Source organism: Hypanus sabinus, chromosome 6 (genome assembly GCF_030144855.1).
Source record: "Hypanus sabinus isolate sHypSab1 chromosome 6, sHypSab1.hap1, whole genome shotgun sequence".
Lineage (NCBI taxonomy): Eukaryota > Metazoa > Chordata > Chondrichthyes > Myliobatiformes > Dasyatidae > Hypanus > Hypanus sabinus.
Genome location: NC_082711.1, coordinates 112,449,494 through 112,472,260, shown reverse-complemented (window position 1 = coordinate 112,472,260; position 22,767 = coordinate 112,449,494). Strand labels below are relative to the sequence as shown.

Sequence of the window (22,767 nt, the reverse complement as noted above, 5' to 3'; positions counted from 1 at the left end):
CGGAGACTGCGGTCCTGTAACTCGGAATCTCCTCATCCGCCTGCTGTGCCTCTGCCAGCGCCTCAAAGTCTACCCCTTGGGAAAGGGCATGAACGGTAGGGCCAGAGAGCGCATCCGCCACGACATTGTCCTTACCCGAGACGTGCCAGACATCCGTCGTGTATTCAGAGATGTAGGACAGGTGGCGTTGCTGGCGGGATGACCAGGGGTCGGATGCTTTCGTAAACGCAAAGGTAAGCGGTTTGTGGTCCGTGAACGCGGTGAAGGGCCGACCTTCTAGGAAGTACCTGAAATGCCGGATTGCCAGGTAGAGTGCCAACAGTTCCCAGTCGAAAGCACTGTACTTAAGCTCGGGTGGTCGCAGGTGCTTGCTGAAAAACGCCAGGGGTTGCCAGCGACCTGCGATGAGTTGCTCCAGCACCCCACCGACTGCCGTGTTGGATGCGTCCACTGTGAGGGCGGTAGGGGTGTCCATTCTGGGATGTACTAGCATTGCGGCGTCTGCCAAAGCTTCCTTCGTTTGAACGAAAGCGGCGGCGGACTCCTCGTCCCAGGTAATGTCCTTGCTCGGACCCGACATCAGGGCGAACAGGGGGCGCATGATCCGGGCAGCTGAAGGGAGGAAGCGGCAGTAGAAATTGACCATACCTACGAATTCCTGAAGGCCTTTGATCGTGGTGGGTCGGGGGAAGTGGCGGACCGCATCTACCTTAGCGGGCAGAGGGGTTGCCCCGTCTTTAGTAATTCTGTGGCCCAGGAAGTCAATGGTATCGAGTCCGAACTGGCATTTGGCAGGGTTGATTGTAAGACCGTACTCACTCAGTCGGGCGCAGAGTTGACGGAGGTGGGACAGATGCTCCTGACGACTGCCGCTGGCTATGAGGATGTCATCTAAATAGATGAACGCGAAGTCCAGGTCCCGTCCCACCGTGTCCATTAACCGCTGGAACGTCTGTGCGGCATTCTTCAGGCCGAACGGCATGTGGAGGAACTCGAAAAGGCCGAATGGGGTGATGAGAGCCGTTTTGGGGACGTCGTCAGGATGCATCGGGATTTGATGGTATCCCCGGACGAGATCTACCTTGGAGAAGATCCGTGCGCCGTGCAGGTTTGCCGCAAAGTCCTGAATGTGCGGCACGGTAGCGGTCCGGTGTGGTAGCCTCGTTCAGCCTGCGGTAGTCGCCGCACGGTCTCCAGCCCCCCGTCGCTTTGGGCACCATGTGCAGGGGGGAAGCCCATGGGCTGTCGGACCGCCGGATGATCCCCAATTCCTCCATCCTCTGGAACTCCTCCTTCGCCAGTCGGAGCTTGTCCGGGGGAAGCCGCCGAGCACGGGAATGGAGGGGTGGTCCCTGGGTCGGGATGTGGTGCTGTACGCCGTGCCTGGGCATGGCTGCTGTGAACTGCGGTGCCAGAACCGATGGGAACTCCGCCAGGACCCTGGTGAAGTCGTTGTCGGACAGCGTGATGGAGCCGAGGTGAGGGGCCGGCAACTGGGCTGCACCCAGGGAGAACGTCTGAAAGGTCTCGGCGTGTACCAGTCTCTTCCTGGGCAGGTCGACCAGCAGGCTGTGAGCCCGCACAAAATCCGCACCCAGAAGCGGTTGGGCTACGGCGGCCAGTGTGAAGTCCCACGTGAACTGGCTGGAGCCGAACTGTAGCTGTACCTGGCGGGTGCCATAGGTCCTTACGGTGCTGCCATTCACGGCCCTCGGGGGGGACCCGGTGCCCTGCTGCGGGTGTCGTAACTCGTCGGAGGTAAAACGCTGATCTCAGCCCCAGTATCGACCAAAAACCGGCGTCCCGACCTTCTATCCCACACATACAGGAGGCTATCCCGATGGCCAGCCGCCGTAGCCATCAGCGGCGGCTGGCCCTGGCGTTTCCCGGGAACTTGCAGGGCGGGCGACAACGGCGGGCTCCTGGTTTGCTGCCGGGAGCGGGGCTGGGAGATCCGTGCGATGGACGCCCCGCTCACCTTTTTGGCGTTCCACAGCAAGTCCGCCCGGGCTGCCACCTTCCGGGGGTCACTGAAATCCGCGTCGGACAGCAGCAGGCGGATGTCCTCGGGCAGCTGCTCCAGGAATGCTTGCTCAAACATGAGGCAGGGTGTGTGTTCGTCGGCGAGAGACAACATCTCATTCATTAAAGCCGATGGAGGTCTGTCGCCCAAGCCATCCAGGTGCAGTAAACGGGCAGCCCGCTCGCGCCGTGAGAGTCCGAAAGTCCTGAGGAGCAGGGCTTTGAATTCCGTGTACTTGCCGTCTGCCGGGGGCGACTGTACAAACTCCGCGACCTGGGCCGCTGTGTCCTGGTCGAGGGAGCTCACCACGTAGTAGTAGCGGGTGTCTTCTGAGGTGATCTGGCGAACGTGGAATTGGGCTTCGGCTTGCTGGAACCATAGGTCCGGGCGCTGTGTCCAGAAACCTGGCAGTTTCAACGAAACCGCATGAACAGAGGCGGCGTCGGTCATTTCTGGTCCAAAAATCGTTTGGACCGTCGGGGTCACCAATTGTAGCGGTGTGCTACACGCAGCGTTAAAATTACGACACGGAGTCGGTAACTGCAGTCGAAGGAAAAAACTTTATTCGAAAACTTCAGCCTCACTTTTAAGCCTCTGTCAACCGGCCCCCCATGGCGCGGAGGCTCCAAAACTCTGTGCTCGCAAACCCCCGTAGGCTATCTAATTGTGAGTCGGTTTGGATACGCTAGGAAATGGGTCGCCACAGTGGCTTTAATTGGCAACAATTATAGATTGTGGCCTATGCGAATCAGCAAAATTCCTCTGCTGTTGTATTTGGTAAGTCTGTTCACAAGTCTAAGATTCCAAATGCTTCACTAAACACACTCTCAAAATGTTCTGTCACTTTCAAATATTGCATGCAAATATTCCAGGTCCTTTTCTTCCTGCACACCCATCCAAAAAATTAATGTTTTTTCCTACTCAGTCTTTTGATCTAAGTGTTTAATTTTATGCTCTTCTGTATTAAATTTAATTTGTCACTTGCCTGCTTATTCTGCTAGCCTGTACTGTCGGTCCCCTTAAGTGTGTTGTCATTGTCCTCACTTTTATTTGGTCTACTATATTTTTACATCACCTGCAGGTTTTGAAATTTTTGCCTTTCGTATTAATATCCAAGTTAATCTATATAAGTAGTGGTCCCAGCACCTAACCTGGGGAGTTCTACCATTGTCCAGTCTGATAATATCCATTTTCTTTGTGTCATTGATTATAGAACACTGCAGCACACCTGGTCCATGCTGAACTATTCTGCTTAGTCCCATCCACCTGCACCTGGACCATAGACTTCCACACTCCTCCCATCCCTTGTTTTTCTTAAGTGTTGAAATCGAACCTGCATCCACCACTTCCACTGGCAGCTTGTGCCACACTCTCACTATTCTCTAAGAAAAGCCCTTAACATTTCACCTTTCACCCTTACTCTATAACCTCTAGTTGTATTCTCACCCAACTGCTATGGAAAATGTCTGCTTGCATTTACCCTACTCATAATTTTGTATACCTCTATCCAATCTCCCCTCATTCTCCAACACTCAAGGGGAAAAAAATCCTAACCTATTCAACCTTTCTCTATAACTCAAGATCTCAAGTTCTGGCAACATCCTTGTAAATATTCTCTGCACTATTTCAATCCTATTGATACCTTTCTTGTAGGTAAGTCACCAGAACTGCACACAATACTCTAAATTAGGTCTCATCAAGTTTCACATAACTTTCCAACTCTTGTGTATTCTGTAATTTTAATTAGGCTCTCTTTATGACCATATCTACTTTCAAAGAATTATAGATCTGTATTCCAAGATCCTTTTATTTTATGTACCCCTCAGTGCCCTGCCTTTCATTGTGTAAGTCCTACCTTGATTTGTCCTCCCTAAGTGCAACACTGTCTCCAAATCAATTTCTTATTCATGCTGTTTATTCGATTATCTTCAATTTGCAAAACATAAGAAATGGGAGCAGGAGGTGGCCATCTGTTGATCTGGCCATTGACTCATCTCCATCAACCTTCCTTTTCCCCATAACCCTCAATTCCCCTATGTAAAAATTTATCCAACCTTGTCTTAAATATTTATTAAGGTAGCCTCCACTGCTTCATTGAGCAGAAAATTCCACAGATTCACCACTCTCGGAAAAGCAGTTCCTTCTCATCTCCATCCTAAACCTACTCCCCCGAATCTTGAGGCTATTTCCCCTTTTTTGCTAGCTATTCTTTAGGTTGGGGTTTCATAAAATGTCCTTTGAAAATCTACATTGGTGACATCTTTTGCATTCCCTTCAGCAGCTTCTCTGTGTGTTATTCAGAAAGTCAGAAGGCATGGAATCCAGGGAAGTTTGGCCAGGTGGATTCAGAATTGGCTTGCCCGCAGAAAGCAGAGGGTCTTGGTGGAGGGAGTACATTCAGATTGGAGGGTTGTGACTTGTGGTGTTCCACAAGGATTGGTTCTGGGACCTCTACTTTTTGTGATTTTTTTAACGACCTGGATGTGGGGGTAGAAGGGTGGGTTGGCAAGTTTGTAGACAACACAAAGGTTGGTGGTGTTGTGGATAGTGTAGAGCATTGTCGAAGATTGCGGAGAGACACTGATAGGATGCAGAAGTGGGCTGAGAAGTGGCAGATGGAGTTCAACCCAGAGAAGTGTGAGGTGGTGCAGTTTGGAAGGACAAACCCCAAGGCAGATTTCAAAGTAAATGTCAGGATGCTTGGAAGTGTGGAGGAGCAGAAGGATCTGGGGGTACATGTCCACAGATCCCAGAAAGTTGCCTCACAGATAGATAAGATAGTTAAGAAAGCTTAACTTAAGCTTAAGCTTATGGAGTATTAGCTTTCATAAGTTGAGGGATAGAGTTTAAGAGTCGCAGGGTAATGATGCAGCTCTATAAAACTCTGGTTAGGCCACACTTGGAGTACTGTGTCCAGTTCTGTTCACCTCACTATAGAAAGGATGTGGAAGCATTGGAAAGGGTACAGAGGAGATTTACCAGGATGCTGCCTGGTTTAGAGACTGCATTATGATCAGAGATTAAGGGAACTAGGGCTTTACTCTTGGAGAGAAGGAGGATGAGAGGAGGCATGATAAAAGTATACTAGATAGAGTGGAGAGCCAGCACCTCTTCCCCAGGGCACCACTGCTCAATACAAGAAGACATGGCTTTAAGGTAAGGGGTGGAAAGTTCAAGGGGGATATTAGAGGAAGGTTTTTTACTCTTGAGAGTGGTTGGTGCGTGGAATGCACTGCCTGAGTCAGTGGTGGAGGCAGATACACTAGTGAAATTTAAGAGACTACTAGACAGGTATAGGGAGGAATTTAAGGTGGGGGCTTATATGGGAGGCAGGGTTTAAAGGTCGGCACAATATTGTGGGCCGAAGGGCCTGTACTGTGCTGTATTGTTCTATGTTATCAAGAAGTTAAATCAATTAGTTAAACGTACAGGTAGTCCCCGAGTTACAAACATTAGACTTACAGACAACTCGTACTTACAAACTGAGCAAGGAGAATGCTGTCTGCCATTTTAAGTCAGAACGCGACGCCATCCGCCATTTTAAGTCGGATTGCGATGCCGTCCGCCATTTTAAGTCGTTGCGGTTGACACTGTGTTGAGTGTTCAACTTTGTATTTGGCTTAAATTTTTCTTGGCAAGCCTCACCCTGACCCGGCCCCCCCCCCCCCCCCCACCTTTCTGGTCGGCTGGTGGCGCAGTGAGATCAGTGCCAGGCTCGACTTCGATCCAGTGACAGACCACTCCTGTGCCAGGTTGATGTCGAGCTTGAAGCTCGACCTCATTTAAAAAAAACCACTGCCACCTCCAGTTTAAATTCCCACGCTGAATATTGTGGAGTAACAAATACCCAAATCCAGCACAGCTCCCACTTGTCCTATTTAGCCTGTCTCAGTGCGGTGGTCCTTAGGACCCAATGGACCTTGGGAGCTGGCACAGCTCGGGACCCGTCGCCTGCAGTGTTTCTGTTCCATTGACGGGAAGCGATTGCGATTGAAAATAAAGTGGAAATAATAAAGCGTTTGGTAAGAGGTGAAACGCCATCGGTCATTGGAAAAGTGTTAGGCTACAGTCAGTCAACGATTGGAGCAATTTTAAAGGATAACGGATAAAGTGAGAACAATGGAGCATGTGAAAGGCCCTGCCCCGATGAAAGCTACAATTATTACTAAGCAACGCAATGGTTTAATTATTGGAATACATACGTTTCTTAAGTGTTTTATATGCATAGAAAGGTGAAATATATACTGTATACTAAGACAAACATTTGACTAACTGACGCTAAATAATACCGGATGTAGTTCCGACTTGCGTACAAATCCAACTTAAAGACGGACTCAGGAACGGAACTCGTACGTAACCCGGGGACTGCCTGTAATTTGGTTTTAGAAACTTCATTCAGACTCTCTTCATTATGTGAGCTTCCCTAAGTGCCAGCTAACTTTATTCTTAGATTATGGTTTCTAGGAGATGAAATTATGGTTGCTAGGCCTTTAAAATACCCAAAACATTAACTATTTTTGTCACCTTTTTGTTTGATCTACCAAGTCTCCATTCTTTTCCCTTCATTTTGGATGACTTACTATTATCAATATTTGCTAGTGAAAAAACACCAAATGTTCTACACGCTCAGCAGGTCAGCCACTACTTGGTTTATCTTTCTGTTGATGCTTCCTGACCTGCTGAGTTTTTCTGGCAATTCCTCATCTTATTTCAGATTTTCACATTTTTTTTAACGATTCCCATTAACTCTTTGCAGGACACTTTTAAAGTGCAATTTCACATTTTTCTTGCAGCTTTTGCATGCTCAGAAATAATCTAAATGTCAGTCTTCTCTAAATGTCAATATTCTGGAATATATTTTATTATTTCTGGAATACTTGTAGACGGTTGAGTGACTATAAACTTGAAATTGTAATTAGTGCTTTTTATTTACCTGTCAGTGTAATTGCTTGGTACTATGACTGCAGAACAGAATTTTAAGAATGATGCTGGTTGAAACTCCCTAGTCTGGCACTCTTGGGATTTGACTGGTGCTGGACCACAGATAGTTCCCCCGATCATTTTCCCCTGAACAGGAGTACTGCTTTTTTCAAAGTACAGACACTCCCTGAGCCATGTAAATAATAAGAGAACTGACTTGAGCCTGAAGTTTCTGTAAATTGGAAACATCAGCTGAGGTTGCAAAAGTTCCATTGGTGCAGTAATTAGCTTCGGATTAGTTATAGATCCTAGCTAATTAGTATAGATTTGTACCAATGATTCAAAACATAGTGACTACAGAATGCTGGACTGGAGAATTTCATCCTGTATTTTTGTGTTCGTCTGTCTTTATACTAACCTTCCAGTGTGCTTGTGGGTTCAAACATTTCTACTTGCTGCTCTAACACAAACCCAGGGGAAATGAGTATAATCGGTTGCAATGTGTACAATTTTTAATTCTCAATTCATGGGTATTACTGTGTAATGATTGCTGAAATATAATTTAAAATAAATTCATCTTGTTTTTCTCTTCAGGACTCCTATAGGAAACAGGTAGTGATTGATGGTGAAACATGTTTGTTGGACATTCTGGACACAGCAGGTCAAGAAGAGTACAGTGCTATGAGGGATCAGTACATGAGGACAGGCGAAGGATTTCTCTGTGTCTTTGCCATAAACAATCATAAATCATTTGCAGATGTTCACTTGTACAGGTGGGTGGAATATTCATTCTACAATCAGCTTTTGAGAAGGTTAAAAGTAAGTTTAAGTTTTAGATCACTGGCTACCATTAAATTCGCCTATGAAAATCTGCCTCAACTTATAAACTAGCCAGGATATTGTTCAAATTTAATTTTGAGTCTAAATCTATGGAGATATTTTGGCAGATGAATAATTCCTGTAGAAATAACTGATAGAAACTTCAGAACTTTAAAAGTCTGTCCTGGAAGCAGCCCAAAAAAAGACTTTCTATACCAACTTCTGTACTTCGTGGATGTTGAATTTTATTTTAATAGTGGCATACTGAAGACTACAGCTATAGAGTACCAAACATAACTATAGAAGCATAATGGCCAAATTGTCTATGGTAAATTGGGAAATTTAGTTTAAAAATACATCAGATATTGAAAATGTTTCATAATGTAGACAGAAAGGGCTAGTTCAGTGGACAACTAATTTCATTAGTTCAGCACCGTGGGCCAAGATGCCTGTTGCTGTGCTGCACTGTTCTATTATCTTTAATTATCAGTAAAGCTCCCTAATGTTGACAAATAAGAATACCATGGGAAAAATCTTTTATGAAAGGATTAAGTGTTAGATTACAGGAAAAAATGGATTTGTGAAATTGGAATATAGTTAAAGGAGGACCAAAAATTGATGTGAGGAAATAAACCTATGAGTAATACAAAAAATGTAAGAGCTACTTGAACTGTACAGAAAGAGAGTAAGAAAATAATTCAGATCAAAGAAACGAGTATTAAGGAAACAATGTTCATGTAAGTGAGCATGTCTGCCTTAATCATATTAGAAATAATAAGGATGTTATGGGCTAATAGAAATTTAAAGAACCATTATTAAAGAAATAGTGCTAGAAAAATGAATGTGACTACAAATCTATCAATGTGGGTCCTGAATGGCTGCCTTTTCTAAAAAAAAGTGAGAAGATGATAGTTGTTGTGAACTTCCAAAATGTTCTCTTTGGAACACAAGAACATAAGAAATAGGAGCAGCAGTAGGCCATCCGGACTGTTGAGCTCATTCCACCATTCAGTAAGACCATGGCTGATATGACCATGGATTCATCTCCACCTACCTGCCTTTCCCCTGTAACCCCTAAATCTCCTACTATGCAAAAATCTATCCAGCCTTGTCTTAAATAAATCTACCGCATCATTGGGCAGAGAATTCCACAGATTCACCACTCTCTGGGAAAAGCAGATCATCCTCATCTCCATCCTAAATTTACTTACCCGATTCTTGAGGCTATGTCTTCTAGTTCTAGTTTCACCTACCAGTGGAAACCACTTTCCTGCCTCTTTCTTATCTATCCCTTTCATATTTTTATATTTTTCTGTAAGATCTCTTCTCATCCTTCTGAAGTTTGGATACACTACACTCGGTCCCTCTTCCAAATTGTATATCGTGAACTGTTGTGGGCCCAGCACCGACCCCTGCGTCACACTGCTCACCACTGATTGCCAACCAGAGTCACACCCATGTATCCCAACTCTCTGCTCTCTATTGGTTTACCAATCCTCTATCCATACCAATACATATGCCACCTTATCAAAGGCCTTCTGGAAATCCAAGTAAATAATGTTCATCTGTTCCCCTTTATCCACTGTGCTCATTATATCCTCAAAGAACTCCCGTAAGTTTGTCAAACAGGACCTGCCTTTGCAGAATCCATGCTGTGTTTGTCTGATAGATCCATTTCTTTCCAGATGCCTCGCTATTCCTTCTTTATTGATAGCTTCAAGCATTTTCCCAATGACAGATGTTAAATTAACTGGCCTATAGTCACCTGCCTTTTGCCTACATCCTTTTTTGAACAGTGACGTGACATTCACCTACTTCCAATCTGCTGGGACCTGCCCAGAGTTCAGAGGATTTTAGTAAATTATCACCAAAGCCTCTATTATAACCTTTGCCATTTCTTTCAGTACCTTGGGATGCATTCCATTAGGACCAGGAGACCTGTCTATCTTTAGGCCTACAAGTTTGCTGAGTACTGCCTCCTTAGTGATAGCTATTGTTTCGAGGCCCTCGTCTCCCATTGCATCCATATCTAAATTGAGCTTAATGACCAGTGCACGTGTTACAGTGTGTTAACATGTGCTTGATAATCAGTAGACAGATGAATAAAAATAATGAATTGTTAAATTTGGTTTGGTAATTGGCACAAGAGATTCTGCAGATGCTGGAAATCCAGAATAACACCCACAAAATGCTGGAAGAACTCAGCAGGTCATGCAGCATCTATGGAAATGAATAAACAATCAACACTCTGGGCTGAGACCTTTCATCAGGACTGGAAAGGAAAGGGGAAGATGCCAGAATAAAAAAAGTGGGGTAAGGAGGACAATCTAGAACAGGGGTGGGCAAACTTTTTGACTTGAGGGCCACAGAGGGTTCTAAAATTTGACAGGGGGGCCGGACCAGGAGCAGATGGACGGAGTGTTTTGGTAATACACCTCGTAAGAGAAAATAAAATATCATGGGATATGTAGAAAACATGTGCTTTAATTTCAATTGAAAATGAACAAATGCATTACAACAAAATATCTGTCTTTGAAGTCCCATGGTATTTAGCTATTTATTGAAATGACTTTTAAAACACTGAAAATTAAATGAATAAAATACAGCTTTTTTTAATAGTAACAGTTATTATTTTCTGTTACTATTCTGTTATCCTTCAAGATATTATCATCATCACTCTCCTCCTGACTGTCTTTATTTCAAAAACGGTAGGAGATGCAGGTCTACTTGTCCTGCTCCTTCTTATTCAATTGTCCCCTGCGCCAAAATGACAGAACAATGAGAGCGCGCCAGTATGCGGAGCGTGTTATTTGATCTGCGCACAATGACAGAACAGTGAGAGCGCGCCAGTATGCGGAGCGCGTTATTTGATCTGGAGCGCATTTTTTATTTTGAGAACGTACGTGCACCTGCGCACTACTCATGTCCATCACTTAACAGAACTGACATGTAACATGTAAGGCTTATTGAAAAAAATATTTTCAAATGCATTTTTTACATGACACAATGAAGAAACTTATTTTTAATTTCAGTGGGAACAGTGTTGTTGGTCTCCCTTTTTAGCCAGCGCATCAAAGTCTGGATTTAGTTTTGTTGTGGCGATTCTCAGGATGGATCTGAGGTGTTGGTCAGTTAACTTGGATCTGTGGCTGGCTTTGTTGATGTTCATGACGCTGAACGCCTGTTCACACAAATAGGTCGAGCCGAACAACGCCAGCATCTTCTATGCCATCCTCTGGAGGTTTGGAAACACCTCTTTAACAAGTGAAGCATAAAAGTCATTCAGTTTAAGAGAGTTGAACTTCTCTTTTAAGATGGGGTCAGACTGAAGGTCGATCAGTTCCAGCTGTAGCTCCTCTGGTGCTGTTTCAGGATCTTGTGACAGGGGACAGGCCACCAACCGAAGTGACTTGTCAATTTTTTCAAAATCAGAAAGGCGACGGCAGAATTCTCTGTGCAGCGCATCCAGTGACTCGCTGTATTTTTTCACATTTGCGCCGGCCTCTTCCAGCGTGGCTAGTGTGGGAAAATGAGTGAATAACTTATTCGAAATTTGCCTGGAGAGAAAAACCAGCTTGGATTTAAAGGCTTTCACGTTTGTGTACATGTCATTCACAAACTGATCCTTCCCCTGTAGCTTCACGTTCAGTTCATTCATGTGTGAAAATATATCCACAGCAAACGCAAAGTCACAAAGCCAGCTCTTGTTGCTCAGCTCAGGAAATTTGCCAGCCTTCCTCCGTAACTCCAAAAATGCACCGATATCCTCTTTGAGCTCCCATACTCGTTGAAACACTTTGCCCAAACTTAACCAGCGGACACGGGAGTGATAAAGTAGGTCCTGGTGATCCACATCAGTTTCCTCCAGGAACGTGATGAACTGACGGTGCTGAAGTCCCCTTGCACGTATAAAGTTGACAAGTTTTACGTCAGGATTCACAACATGATTCAGCTGTAATACCGATTTACATAGAGATTCCTGGTGGATGATGCAGTGAAGGAAAATAACATCCTGGTCAGGATTTTCATCTTTCACTTTATTCTGTATTCTCCTCAGCAGGCCAACATTTTTCCCCGTCAAATTAGGAGATCCATCTGTGGTGACGTTGATAAGTTTACTCCAAGGGAGCTTCATATTTTCGATGACAGCAGACACCCGGTCATACAAGTCCTCTCCCCGTGTTTTTCCTTTCAGAGACTCCATTGTCAAAAACTCCTCCGTTATTTCAAAAGTATTGTTAATTCCTCGGATAAAAATGAGCTGAGCAGTGTCTTTTACATCGTTGCTTTCATCCAGTGCTAATGAATATAACGTGAACGACTCTGCCTTTTTATATAAGTCGCTGGTTATATCTTCATCTATCAGTTCCACACGGCGAGTCACTGTCCTGCGTGATAAACTGATTTTTTCAAATTTGTCTTTGCTCTCCGGACACAATACACCTGCTGTCTCCACCATACATTCTTTTAAAAACTCACCTTCAGACAGAGGCTTGCTGGCCTTTGCTAATTTGAATGACAGCATAAAACTCGCCTTGGTACTTGAGTCATGAATGGCAGTTTGACGATGAAAAAAATTTTGTTGAGCCTGTAAATTAGCTGCCAACCTCTGAGCATTAGCTTCCCGTTCTTTCGTTGACTGGTCGCTAGCATAGTTGGCATGTTTTGTGGCAAAGTGACGGCTGATATTATATTCTTTAAAAACCGCCACAGTCTCTTGGCATATCAGGCATACAGCAGTTGATCTGTGTTCGGTAAAAAGATATTTAGTTGTCCACTCCTTTTTCAACACCCGACATTCTCTATCCACTTTTCTTTTCTTAGCTCCACTCATCTTTACAGAAGGGGTGAGAGGTTGTAGCGGTGTTCTACACACAGCGCTAAAATTACGACACGGAGTCGGTAACTGCAGTCGAAGGAAAAAACTTTATTCGAAATCCCCCAGCCTCACTTTTAAGCATCCCTCAACCTGCCCCCCGTGGCGCAGAGGCTCCAAAGCTCTGTGCTCGCAAATCCCCGCAGGCTATTTCCCTTAGCCGGAACGCTGGCTAATTGTGAGCAGATTCGGATGTGCCAGAAAAATGGGTCGCCACAAGGTCACAAGGTAAAGCGCAAACGTGGAGTAATACGCTGCACCTCAACAAAGATCAATGTATATAGAGTGCGTCATCTATTGGGAAAACGCCAGAATTGCGGGGGGGAAAACGTTAACAAGGTTTATTAATATAATTTCATCAAGTTCTGCGGGCCGGATTAAAAAGCTTAACGGGCCGCATATGGCCCGCGGGCCGTAGTTTGCCCATGCCTGATCTAGAATGTGATAGGTGAAGCCTGGTGTATGGGAAAGATAAAACACTGGAAAAGAAGAAATGTGATCAAAGAGAGTGACCCACAAGAGAAAGGGGAGAAGGATGGGCATCGGGGGACCACAGGAGAAATGGAAGAGGAAAAGCAGCAGGGGGGGGTGAAGGGCAGGTAAGAGGCCAAAGTGGAAAATACAAGAGGAAAAAAAGAAATGGGGGGAGAAAGTCATCAGAAGGAGAAATCGATGCTCATGCCATCAGGTTGGAGGCTACCCACCAGGAAATTCTGCTTTTGACAGATGGAGTGGTGGTGCTTGACAGCAATTCTCCGGTTTATATTGGATCTTACCAATGTAGAGGAGCCTGCATCGAGGTACTATAGATGACCCCATCAAATTCACAGGTGAAGTATTGCCTCACCTGGAAGGAATGTTTGGGGCCCTGAATGGAGATGAGCAAGTAGGTGAATGGGCAGGTGCAGCATATGTGGATAAATCAATTGTTAAATTTGATCTGGTAATCAGTATGTAGGGAGTAGCAGTAGATTGTTAAATAAACAGCACATTAAATTAGTATAATTGCAATAAGCATGCAGTAAATTTTGATTGAAAAGCAGGAAATAAGATAGCTTGATACAGTTAATTATTAACGTGAGTTTGTAAATGAATATCCAAAAGGCTATAAATTGTTAGATTGGGCTTAAAAGCCAGAATAAAATGAAAAAAGAATCATGGAGACACAAGAGACCACAGATGCTGGAATCAAGAGCAACAAACAATTTGACTCTTGGTGCAGTGTTTCAACATTAACAATTTCTCTCCTCACAATCCTCGACTCCAGAGATCCTCCAGAAGATTGTTGGAAGAAATTTACAATGTTGCGGAATTGGGTTTGATACCCAGTGTGATGTTACAGCAAATTCATTCTGATTTGCAAAGAAAGTGACAGTTATTTGTTAAATTAGACTTTTCTAATCAATGCAAGAATAGCATAGTGTTTAGTTTCTTGATGAACAATACAAAACTGGGCTTGACTAAATTTTAAATGGAGCAGTGTATATACACTTGATGAAACAGATTTGTTAAGATATACATAAAGATGAAAGATTTGTTTGATTGAGCTTGATGGCCATTATCCAGCAGTTGGATTAGAAAATAATAAATCAAACACTGCACTTTGGAAAGGAGGAAAATAGATGATGGGTGAAACTGGGAAGAGGGAGGGTTGAAGAAAAGAGCTGAAAAATAGATTGGTGAAAGAGCTGGAGAAGAAACTGATGGGAGAGGGTAGAAGACCATGAAAGAAAGGGAAAGGGGAGGAGCACTAGAGGGAGGTGATGGGCAGGTAAAGAAATGAGGCGAGAGAAGGAAATGGGAATGGTAAAGGGGAGCATCTGCAGATTTTCTCATGTTAGTATAGATTGAAGAGTCATTTGCAAGTTGTCAAGATGTTTCTTAATTGGGTAATTAGTGTTAGGCTTCAGGTACACTCTAATGACTGAATGAATGTGATATATTCAAGTTACTGATGAGAAAATGAGGTGGTGTTAGGGCAAGAGGCTAAAAACAATGCCAGCAAATTACGTCAATGGCTAAAGTGGCAGTGAAAATGTTAGATCATTCTCTTGGTTAGTAAATAAGGTATAGAGTATGGTACAAAACTCAAAAAATGATAGTAAGATAGCTTGTGATAGGTAAAAATTACTCAGGGGGCAAGTGGTACGTTTACTTGTTTGTGAATGTTTGGAGTTTTCTTCAGAGTGTTATGTATGCTCAATCATTTATTTTACTCAAAACTAAAATTGTTAAAATTAGGAGAATAACATAGAAAATTAAGTTAATGCTGAATTACAAAGAGGTCTTCGTTTGTTTTGGTTCATTTAAGTTAGATATTATTTGGGAAAGGTAGTTTTGTTTTAAAAAAAACACAAGTAAACTTTGGGTTTCTATAATATTTTGGAATTAAATTTGTAGTAATTATAAATAACACTTGCTCATTCTGAGTCATTTCTTCTCATCTGGCATTTTACCAGTCAGGGTTTCTTTTCCAACCAACTTACCCTATCACGTCACTTGATGTTCTCGTGTGTTCACAAAGTATGTGATGAATCAGCAGTTCACATTTTTAAACCCAATTCTTAAAGCAGAAGTCAAGAGTGCTAATAGAAAATATATTTTTGTCACTTGGATCATTACATAAAATACATGAATTTTTGAAATCTTAGACTTATTATATTGTTGGCGTAAAACAGGGGTTCCCAACCTAGGGTGCCTGCACCCCCAGGGGGTGCAAGATGGAATTTCAGGGGGTACGACAAAGAGTGGCTTGTGTGCTTGAGTGATGAGTCACGAGTCATCACTCAGCCAGCTGCCAGTGTGCCTTGAGAAGTGATAGTGTAGCAGTGTGCTACACGCAGCGCTAAAATAACGACATGGAGTCGGTGAGCTGCAGTTGCAAAAGAGGTTTATTCAAACTTCGCGGCCTCGCTTTAAAGCCTTCCTGTTCCCGCCCTCCCCGGGCGGGAATGCTGTAGGGGGCACATATTCACAATCCTGTCCCACGCACTGGCTTTTCCTCTTGTTGGTGAAGAAAGCCTGGCGCCCTTTTTGGGACCAGCCTCAATGCCGGCGCGCACCACTTTATGAGCCGGTTTGAGTGTGCTGGGAAGTGGGTCTCCACATAACCATCCCCCCAGAACGGGCAATACACCCCCCAATGTCCTCACTCTGGGTCGGACTCTGTTTGGGAGGTCTGCCTCTGCGCTGCGGTGCCTGAATCTCGACCGGCTACGCCAAGTCCACGTGGGCCGGTTTGAGTCGGTCCACCGTGAAAACTTCCTCTTTCCGCCCAATGTCCAGCACGAATGTGGACTCGTTGTTTCTGATCACCGTAAATGGCCCCTCGTAGGGCCGCTGTAGCGGTGCCTGATGTCCGCCCCGTTGTACAAAAACGAACTTGCAATTTTGCAGGTCTTTGGGTATGCAGGTTGGGTGCTGCCCATGCTGTGAAGTGGGGGCCAGGTTACCGAGCCTCTCGTGTAGTCTGCTGCGGGTTCTTCCTCTTGCCCCTTTGGGGCTGGTATGGACTCTCCTGGGACGACCAGTGGTGTGCCATACACCAACTCGGCCGATGAGGTGTGCAGATCCTCTTTGGGTGCCGTGCGGAATCCGAGCAGGACCCAGGGAATCTCATCCACCCAGTTAGGCCCTTTGATGCGGGCCATGAGGGCCGACTTCAGGTGATGGTGTAAACGTTCCACTAGTCTGTTGGACTGTGGGTGGTAGGCAGTTGCGTGGTGCAGCTGTGTCCCCAAAAGGTTGGCCGCAGCCGACCACAGGCTGGAGGTGAACTGGGCACCTCTGTCGGAGGTAATGTGGGCCAGTACACCAAAGTGAGATACCCAGGTTGCAATCAGTGCTCAGGCGCAGGATTTGGAGGTGGTGTCGGTGAGTGGGACTGCCTCTGGCCATCTTGTGAACTGGTCCCCGATAGTCAGAAGGTGCCGCGCTCCTCGCGACACGGGCAGGGGGCCCACGATGTCCACATGAATGTGGTCGAAATGCCAGCGGGTGGGGTGGAACTGCTGTGGCAGGGCTTTGGTGTGCCGCTGCACCTTGGCTGTTTGGCAGTGCATGCACATTTTGGCCCATTCACTGACCTGCCTGCAGAGTCTGTGCCAAACGAACCTGTTAGCTACCATCCGGATGGTTGACCTGATGGAGGGGTGCGCTAAGTTGTGAATGGAGTTGAAAACTCGCCGCTGCCAGGCTGCCGGGACGATGGGGCGGGGTTGGCCGGTGGTGACATCACAGTGTAGGGTCCTCTCACCTGGGCCTATGGGGAGGTCCTGGAGCTGCAAACCGGAGACTGCAGTTCTGTAACTAGGGATCTCCTCATCTGTCTGCTGCGCCTCTGCCAGCGCTTCATAGTCTACCCCCGGGACAGGGCTTGGATGTTAGGTTTGGAGAGAGCGTCCGCCACGACATTGTCCTTTCCCGAGACATGCCGGACATCCGTTGTGTATTTGGAGATGTAGAACAGATGTCGCTGCTGGCACGGGATGACCAGGAGTCTGATGCTTTTGTGAACACAAAGGTAAGAGGTTTGTGGTCCGTGAACGCAGTGAAGGGCCAACCTTCTAAGAAGTACCTGAAATGCCGGATTGCCAGTTAGAGCGCCGACAGTTCCTGGTCAAAAGCACTGTATTTGAGTTCGGGTAGCCGCAGGTGTTTGCTGAAAACCGCCAGGGGTTGCCAGCGACTCTCGATGAGTTGTTCCAGCACTCCACTGACAGCCGTGTTAGATGCGTCCACTGTGAGAGCGGTAGGGGCGTCCGTTCTGGGGTGCACTAGCATCGCGGCGTTTGCCAAGGCTTCTTTGGTTTTAATGAAAGCGGCGGCGGACTCCTCGTCCCAGGTAATGTCCTTGCCCTTATCCGACATCAGGGCGAACAGGGGGCGCATGATTCGGGCTGCTGAAGGGTAGAAGCGGTGGTAGAAATTCACCATACCCACGAATTCCTGAAGACCTTTGATTGTGTTGGGTCAGGGGAAATGGTGGACCGCGTGTACCTTGGCGGGCAGAGGGGTTGCCCCGTCTTTAGTAATCCTGTGGCCCAGGAAGTCGATGGTGTCGAACCCAAACTGGCATTTGGCCGGGTTGATTGTTAGGCCTATTCACTCATTCGGGTGTAGAGTTGACGGAGGTGGGACAGATGCTCCTGACGACTACTGATGGCTATGAGGATGTCGTCCAAATAGATGAAAGCGAAGTCCAGGTTGCGACCCACCGCGTCCATTAACCGCTAAAACGTCTGTGCGGCATTCTTTAGGCCAAACGGCATGCGGAGGAACTCGAAAAGGCCGAACAGGGTGATTGATGAGTGCCGTTTTGGGGACGTCGTCCGGATGCATCGGGATTTGATGGTATCCCTGGACGAGGTTTACCTTGGAGAAGATCTGTGCGCCGTGCAGGTTTGCTGCAAAGTCCTGAATGTGCAGCACAGGGTAGTGGTCTGGTGTTGTAGCCTCGTTCAGCCTGCGGTAGTCGCCGCAAGGTCTCCAGCCCCCTGTCGCTTTGGGCACCATGTGCAGGGGGGAGGCCCATGGGCTGTCAGACTGCCATATGATCCCCAATACCTCCATCCTCTTGAACTCTTCCTTCGCCAGTCGGAGCTTGTCCGGGGGAAGCCTTCGAGCACGGGCGTGGAGGGGTGGCCCTTGTGTCGGGATATGGTGCTGTTCGCCGTGTCTGGGCATGGCTGCTGTGAACAGCGGCGCCAGAACCGATGGGAAATCTGCCAGGACTCTGGTGAAGTCGTTGTCGGACAGCGTGATGGAGTCTCGGTGTGGGGCCGGCAACTGGGCTTCACCCAGGGAGAACGTTTGAAAGGTCTTGGCGTGGACCAGTCTCTTCCTTGGCAGGTCGACCAGTAGGCTGTGAGCTCGCAAAAAATCCGCTCCCAGGAGCGGTTGGTCTATGGCGGCCAGTGTGAAGTCCCATGTGAACCGGCTGGAGCCGAACTGTAGCCGCACCGTACGGGTGCCATAGGTCCTTACTGTGCTGCCGTTCGCGGCCCTCAGGGTGAGACCCAGTTCTTTGTTGCGGGTCTTGTAACTCGTCGGAGGTAAGATGCTGATCTTGGCTTAGCTATCCCGATGGCCAGCCGCCGTAGCCATCATCGGCGGATGGCCCTGGCGTTTCCCGGGAACTTGCAGGGCGGGCTACAGCGGTGGGCTTCTGCGCCCCACCGCTGGTGGTAGAAGCACCATTGTTCGTTGGTCTCCTCACCCCTGCCTCTGGGGTTAGTGGGCTCTGCGGCCGGGCCTGGTCTGGTGATCTGTGCAACGGACGCCCCACTCTCCTTCTTAGCTTTCCACAGCACATCTGCCTGGGCTACCACCTTCTGGGGGTCGCTGAAATCCGTGTTGGACAGAAGCAGGCGTGTGTCCTCGGGCAGCTGCTCCAGGAACGCCTGCTCAAACATGAGGCAGGGCTTGTGTCCTCCGGCCAGGGACAGCATCTCATTCATCAAAGTCGACGGTGGCCTGTCTCCCAAACCATCCAGATGCAGTAAGCGGGCAGCTCACTCGAAAGTCCTTATGAGCAGGGCTTTGAATTCTGTATTTTCCGTCCTCTGGGGGCGACTGTATGAACTCCTCAACCTGGGCGGCTGTCTCCTGGTCGAGGGAACTCACCATGTAGTAGTAACGTGTGGCATCTGAGGTTATCTGCCAAATGTGGAATTGGGCTTCTGCTTGCTGGAACCATAGGTGAGGTCGCAGCATCTAGAAGCTTGGCAGTTTTAACAAAACTGCATGAACAGATGCGGCGTCGTTCATCTCTGGTCCAAATATCGGTTAGGCCGTCGGGGTCACCAATTGTGGCGGTGTGCTACACACAGCGCTAAAATAACGACATGGAGTCGGTGAGCTGCAGCTGCAAAAGAGGTTTATTCAAACTTCGCGGCCTCGCTTTAAAGCTTTCCTGTTCACGCGCGGGCTTTTCCCCTTGCTGGTGAAGAAAGCCTGGTGCCCCTTTTGGGACCGGCGTCAATGCCGGCGCGCACCACTTTGTGAGCCGGTTCGAGTGCGTTGGGAAGTGGGTCGCCACGGTAGTAACGTTTGTCCCAAGCACACTCCAGTCTCCCGCTGCCTGAGTCGAGAGAGACGTAAACTCACTCCAGTCTCCCACTGCCCGAGTCAGAGTTGAGGATTCTCATCAATTCACTGTTTACAATTTTTTCTGAATAAATTAGAATCTAATTGCTCAATTTATATTTGCATTTTATGCACTGAGTTAAAAGCTTTTTTTTTAAAGTTTAATTTGTTCACCCACAGTATTGTATGTGGTTCAAAAATTAGAAATTAGACTTCTTCATCTTCAAATGTGATATTACTTTTGTAGGGGGTGCGAACATTAATCAAACATTTCCTAGGGGTGTGGGGCATAGAAAAGGTTGGGAACCACTGGTCTAAGAGAAATTGAGCTCTCGGTGTGAGCCACATATTTGAATAATGAAATATGCTTCAGACTTGTATTCCTTGCTTTCCCTGTTGATGTCCTTAACATTGGATAGTGCTCATCTGTATTACCTCAGATAGCATGGCCCTATATGATCACAGCCAAAATAAAGGTGACCCAATTCAGTGATTTAATCTTTCCATTTATACTCTTGCATATTAGGAAATTTTAGGCAGTGGGCACTGCTTTACTTGTGTGCCTTTTCCGTTCTTGCACTCTCCTTGATATTTGTCCTTCAGCTGTTTTAGCATTGCACAGTGAAGCATTCCTGCTTCCCATCGGTTACTCAGATCTTTCACTTTCTTCACTACTACAAATCTGCTTTGCTGTATTCTCTTAGCTAATGAGTGAACTACAACCAAATCAGCCTTGATTGTAAGGAGAGCATGAACTGAAGCTGCTGTGATGATTATAATTTGATTGTGTGTTTTTCTTTATTTTGCTATAATGATTAAGCTGTGTAAAGCAGCTGTAATTATTATACAAGGACAAACCATTCAATTATTAGTTTAAGTGGAACCGATTCTGTTTGTGTTAATGATTTAGATAATTGGAATGTGTCTACAAACCATTGAAGTTCAAAACCAAATGTGAAAAATGAACCCAGTTAATTTTATTTGACAATTGAATTCAAAACAACATTAAATTATTTGTACTAGATTGTGCAGTTCATACATCTTACTATTTGTTGCCTAGCATTTATTCAGTAAACTCATGTAGCAAAATTGATTCCATCATCTTTTGAAGCACCTTTGGTTTCTTACTGTGCTCATCTAACTATAGCAATTGTTTCTTAACACCTTTTGAAATGTTCACACTAATTTCTGTAACATGAACATGTAATTAATTTATTTGTTGTTATTCAGAGAACAAATTAAAAGAGTAAAGGATTCTGAAGATGTCCCCATGGTCTTGGTGGGAAACAAATGTGATTTACCTTCCCGAACTGTGGACACAAAACAAGCGCAAGAACTGGCTAGGAGTTATGGGATACCTTTCATAGAAACTTCAGCAAAAACAAGACAGGTAAGTTGTGTGGGAGAATGTTGGAAAAACTCGTGCTTAGGCTGTGGGTAAGTCAAATCACTGACTTCCAGAGTTTCATTGTTAACCGAGGTTGCATTGAAATATGACCAGAATACAGGGGTTTGTTGTTTGCAAGTGGGTGAGTGGAAATAAAATAATGGATTTGAGGAAATGCAAAAGTAGTTTTGGGAGTCTAAGTAAAGATCTGTTCCCAGTAAATAATGGGGTAGATGAGATGGTTAAGGCATTTTGATACCTATCTTTTTATTGACTGGGACAAGGATTAAAGTAGTAGAAAGATCATGCTAGAAAGGTATCAAACTAATTAAACTTCCAAATTGTTGTTTATAGATCTAGTCATTATTGTAACAGACAAATACGGTGGATTCCAGTTAATTGAGCCAACCATTAAATCAGGGCAGCTGCTTATTTGGGACAACACTTAAAGAGCTAAAACTAGTTGGAAAAATAGCCTCATTTATTCCCTATGCCAATTAATTGGGACAGGAGACTGTTGCTGAACAGTTTCTAACAAGCCTCAGTCACACTCGCTTGTTTGGCTATTAATTAAACCTTGCTTAGAGCAAACAGTTTTTAACTGGTGTCAGTTGTGTTAGTTTGTGTTCAAAACGCAGTGATTTTTATCACTGATAGTTCATGAGAAATGAGCAGTGAGACATTTCAGAAAAGTTTTGCTCACTGCGGTTTCAAGCATTTAGACATAAAGATGCCAGATATGGCTGGGAGTGAAAAAGAAATGATTTCACTACTTAGTTAGAAACTACAAAGAATTTCAAGATTTCAATAATCTTGAGCGTAAAGTGAAAATAAAGATTTGGAAGATGTATTGTACGAAAGCAGTCCATTATCTGCATGAGGTGTCAATGTTGATTTGATTCATTTACAGTCAGTCAAAAAAAACAAGGGAGCATACACAAGAGTTCCTCTGTCAACAACTATTAGGAACTATTGTTAGTATTCTAATTTGTTCTGTATTTCACTTAAATACATAATTTGTTACTCAGTTAAATGGTAGTTTATCTTTTATGGCAAGATAGCACCAGCGACCAAAGGCAACGTCTTGCAGACAGCTCAAAAAACTGCAAGATAATCTCCTGGATATATTTATTCTGAACTGCAATGGATTGCAGCCTGTGATTTTCCCTTTTAAGATGCCCTTTTGAGCTGCTAAGCGATCTGGCATTTTTAGATCTGCATCGATGTCGGGTGGTGGAAGTCAAGTCAAGTCACTTTTTATTGTCATTTCGACTATAACTGCTGGTATAGTACACAGTAAAAACCAGACAATGTTTTTCAGGACCATGGTGCTACATGAAACAGTACAAAAACTAGACTGAACTACGTAAAGCTAACACAGAAAAAAAACTACACTGGACTACAGACCTACCCAGGACTGTATAAAGTGCACAAAATAGTGCAGGCATTACAATAAATAGTAAACAAGACAATAGGCACAGTACAGGGCAGTAAGTTGTTGTCAGTCCAGGTTCTGGGTATTGAGGAGTCTGATGGCTTGGGGGAAGAATCTGTTACATAGTCTAATCGTGAGAACCCGAATGCTTCGGTGCCTTTTCCCAGATGGCAGGAGGGAGAAGAGTTTGTATGAGGGGTGCCTGGAATCCTTCATAATGC

The 22,767-nt window shown here is 45.5% G+C and overlaps 2 protein-coding genes across 3 annotated transcripts in view; one reads left to right on the top strand and one right to left on the bottom strand.

Moving 5' to 3' along the window:
* LOC132395761 (GTPase NRas) overlaps positions 1 to 22,767 on the top strand; it is a 63,641-nt gene that overhangs the window by 20,499 nt on the left and 20,375 nt on the right. For both annotated transcript variants that reach the window (XM_059972756.1, XM_059972755.1), the window contains exons 3-4: positions 7,538 to 7,716; positions 20,955 to 21,114. In XM_059972756.1, coding sequence (XP_059828739.1) covers positions 7,538 to 7,716; positions 20,955 to 21,114 — 339 coding nt within the window. The remainder of the gene's footprint in view (positions 1 to 7,537; positions 7,717 to 20,954; positions 21,115 to 22,767) is intronic.
* On the bottom strand, positions 10,813 to 14,864 carry LOC132395760 (general transcription factor II-I repeat domain-containing protein 2-like). The gene has a single exon (XM_059972753.1). The coding sequence runs from the start codon at positions 12,594 to 12,596 to the stop codon at positions 10,986 to 10,988; it is 1,611 nt and encodes a 536-aa protein (XP_059828736.1). The 5' UTR covers positions 12,597 to 14,864; the 3' UTR covers positions 10,813 to 10,985.

Bases quoted from the DNA above. Each gene is read 5' to 3' on its own strand.
- LOC132395760 (XM_059972753.1), bottom strand. From the start codon at position 12,596: ATGAGTGGAGCTAAGAAAAGAAAAGTGGATAGAGAATGTCGGGTGTTG.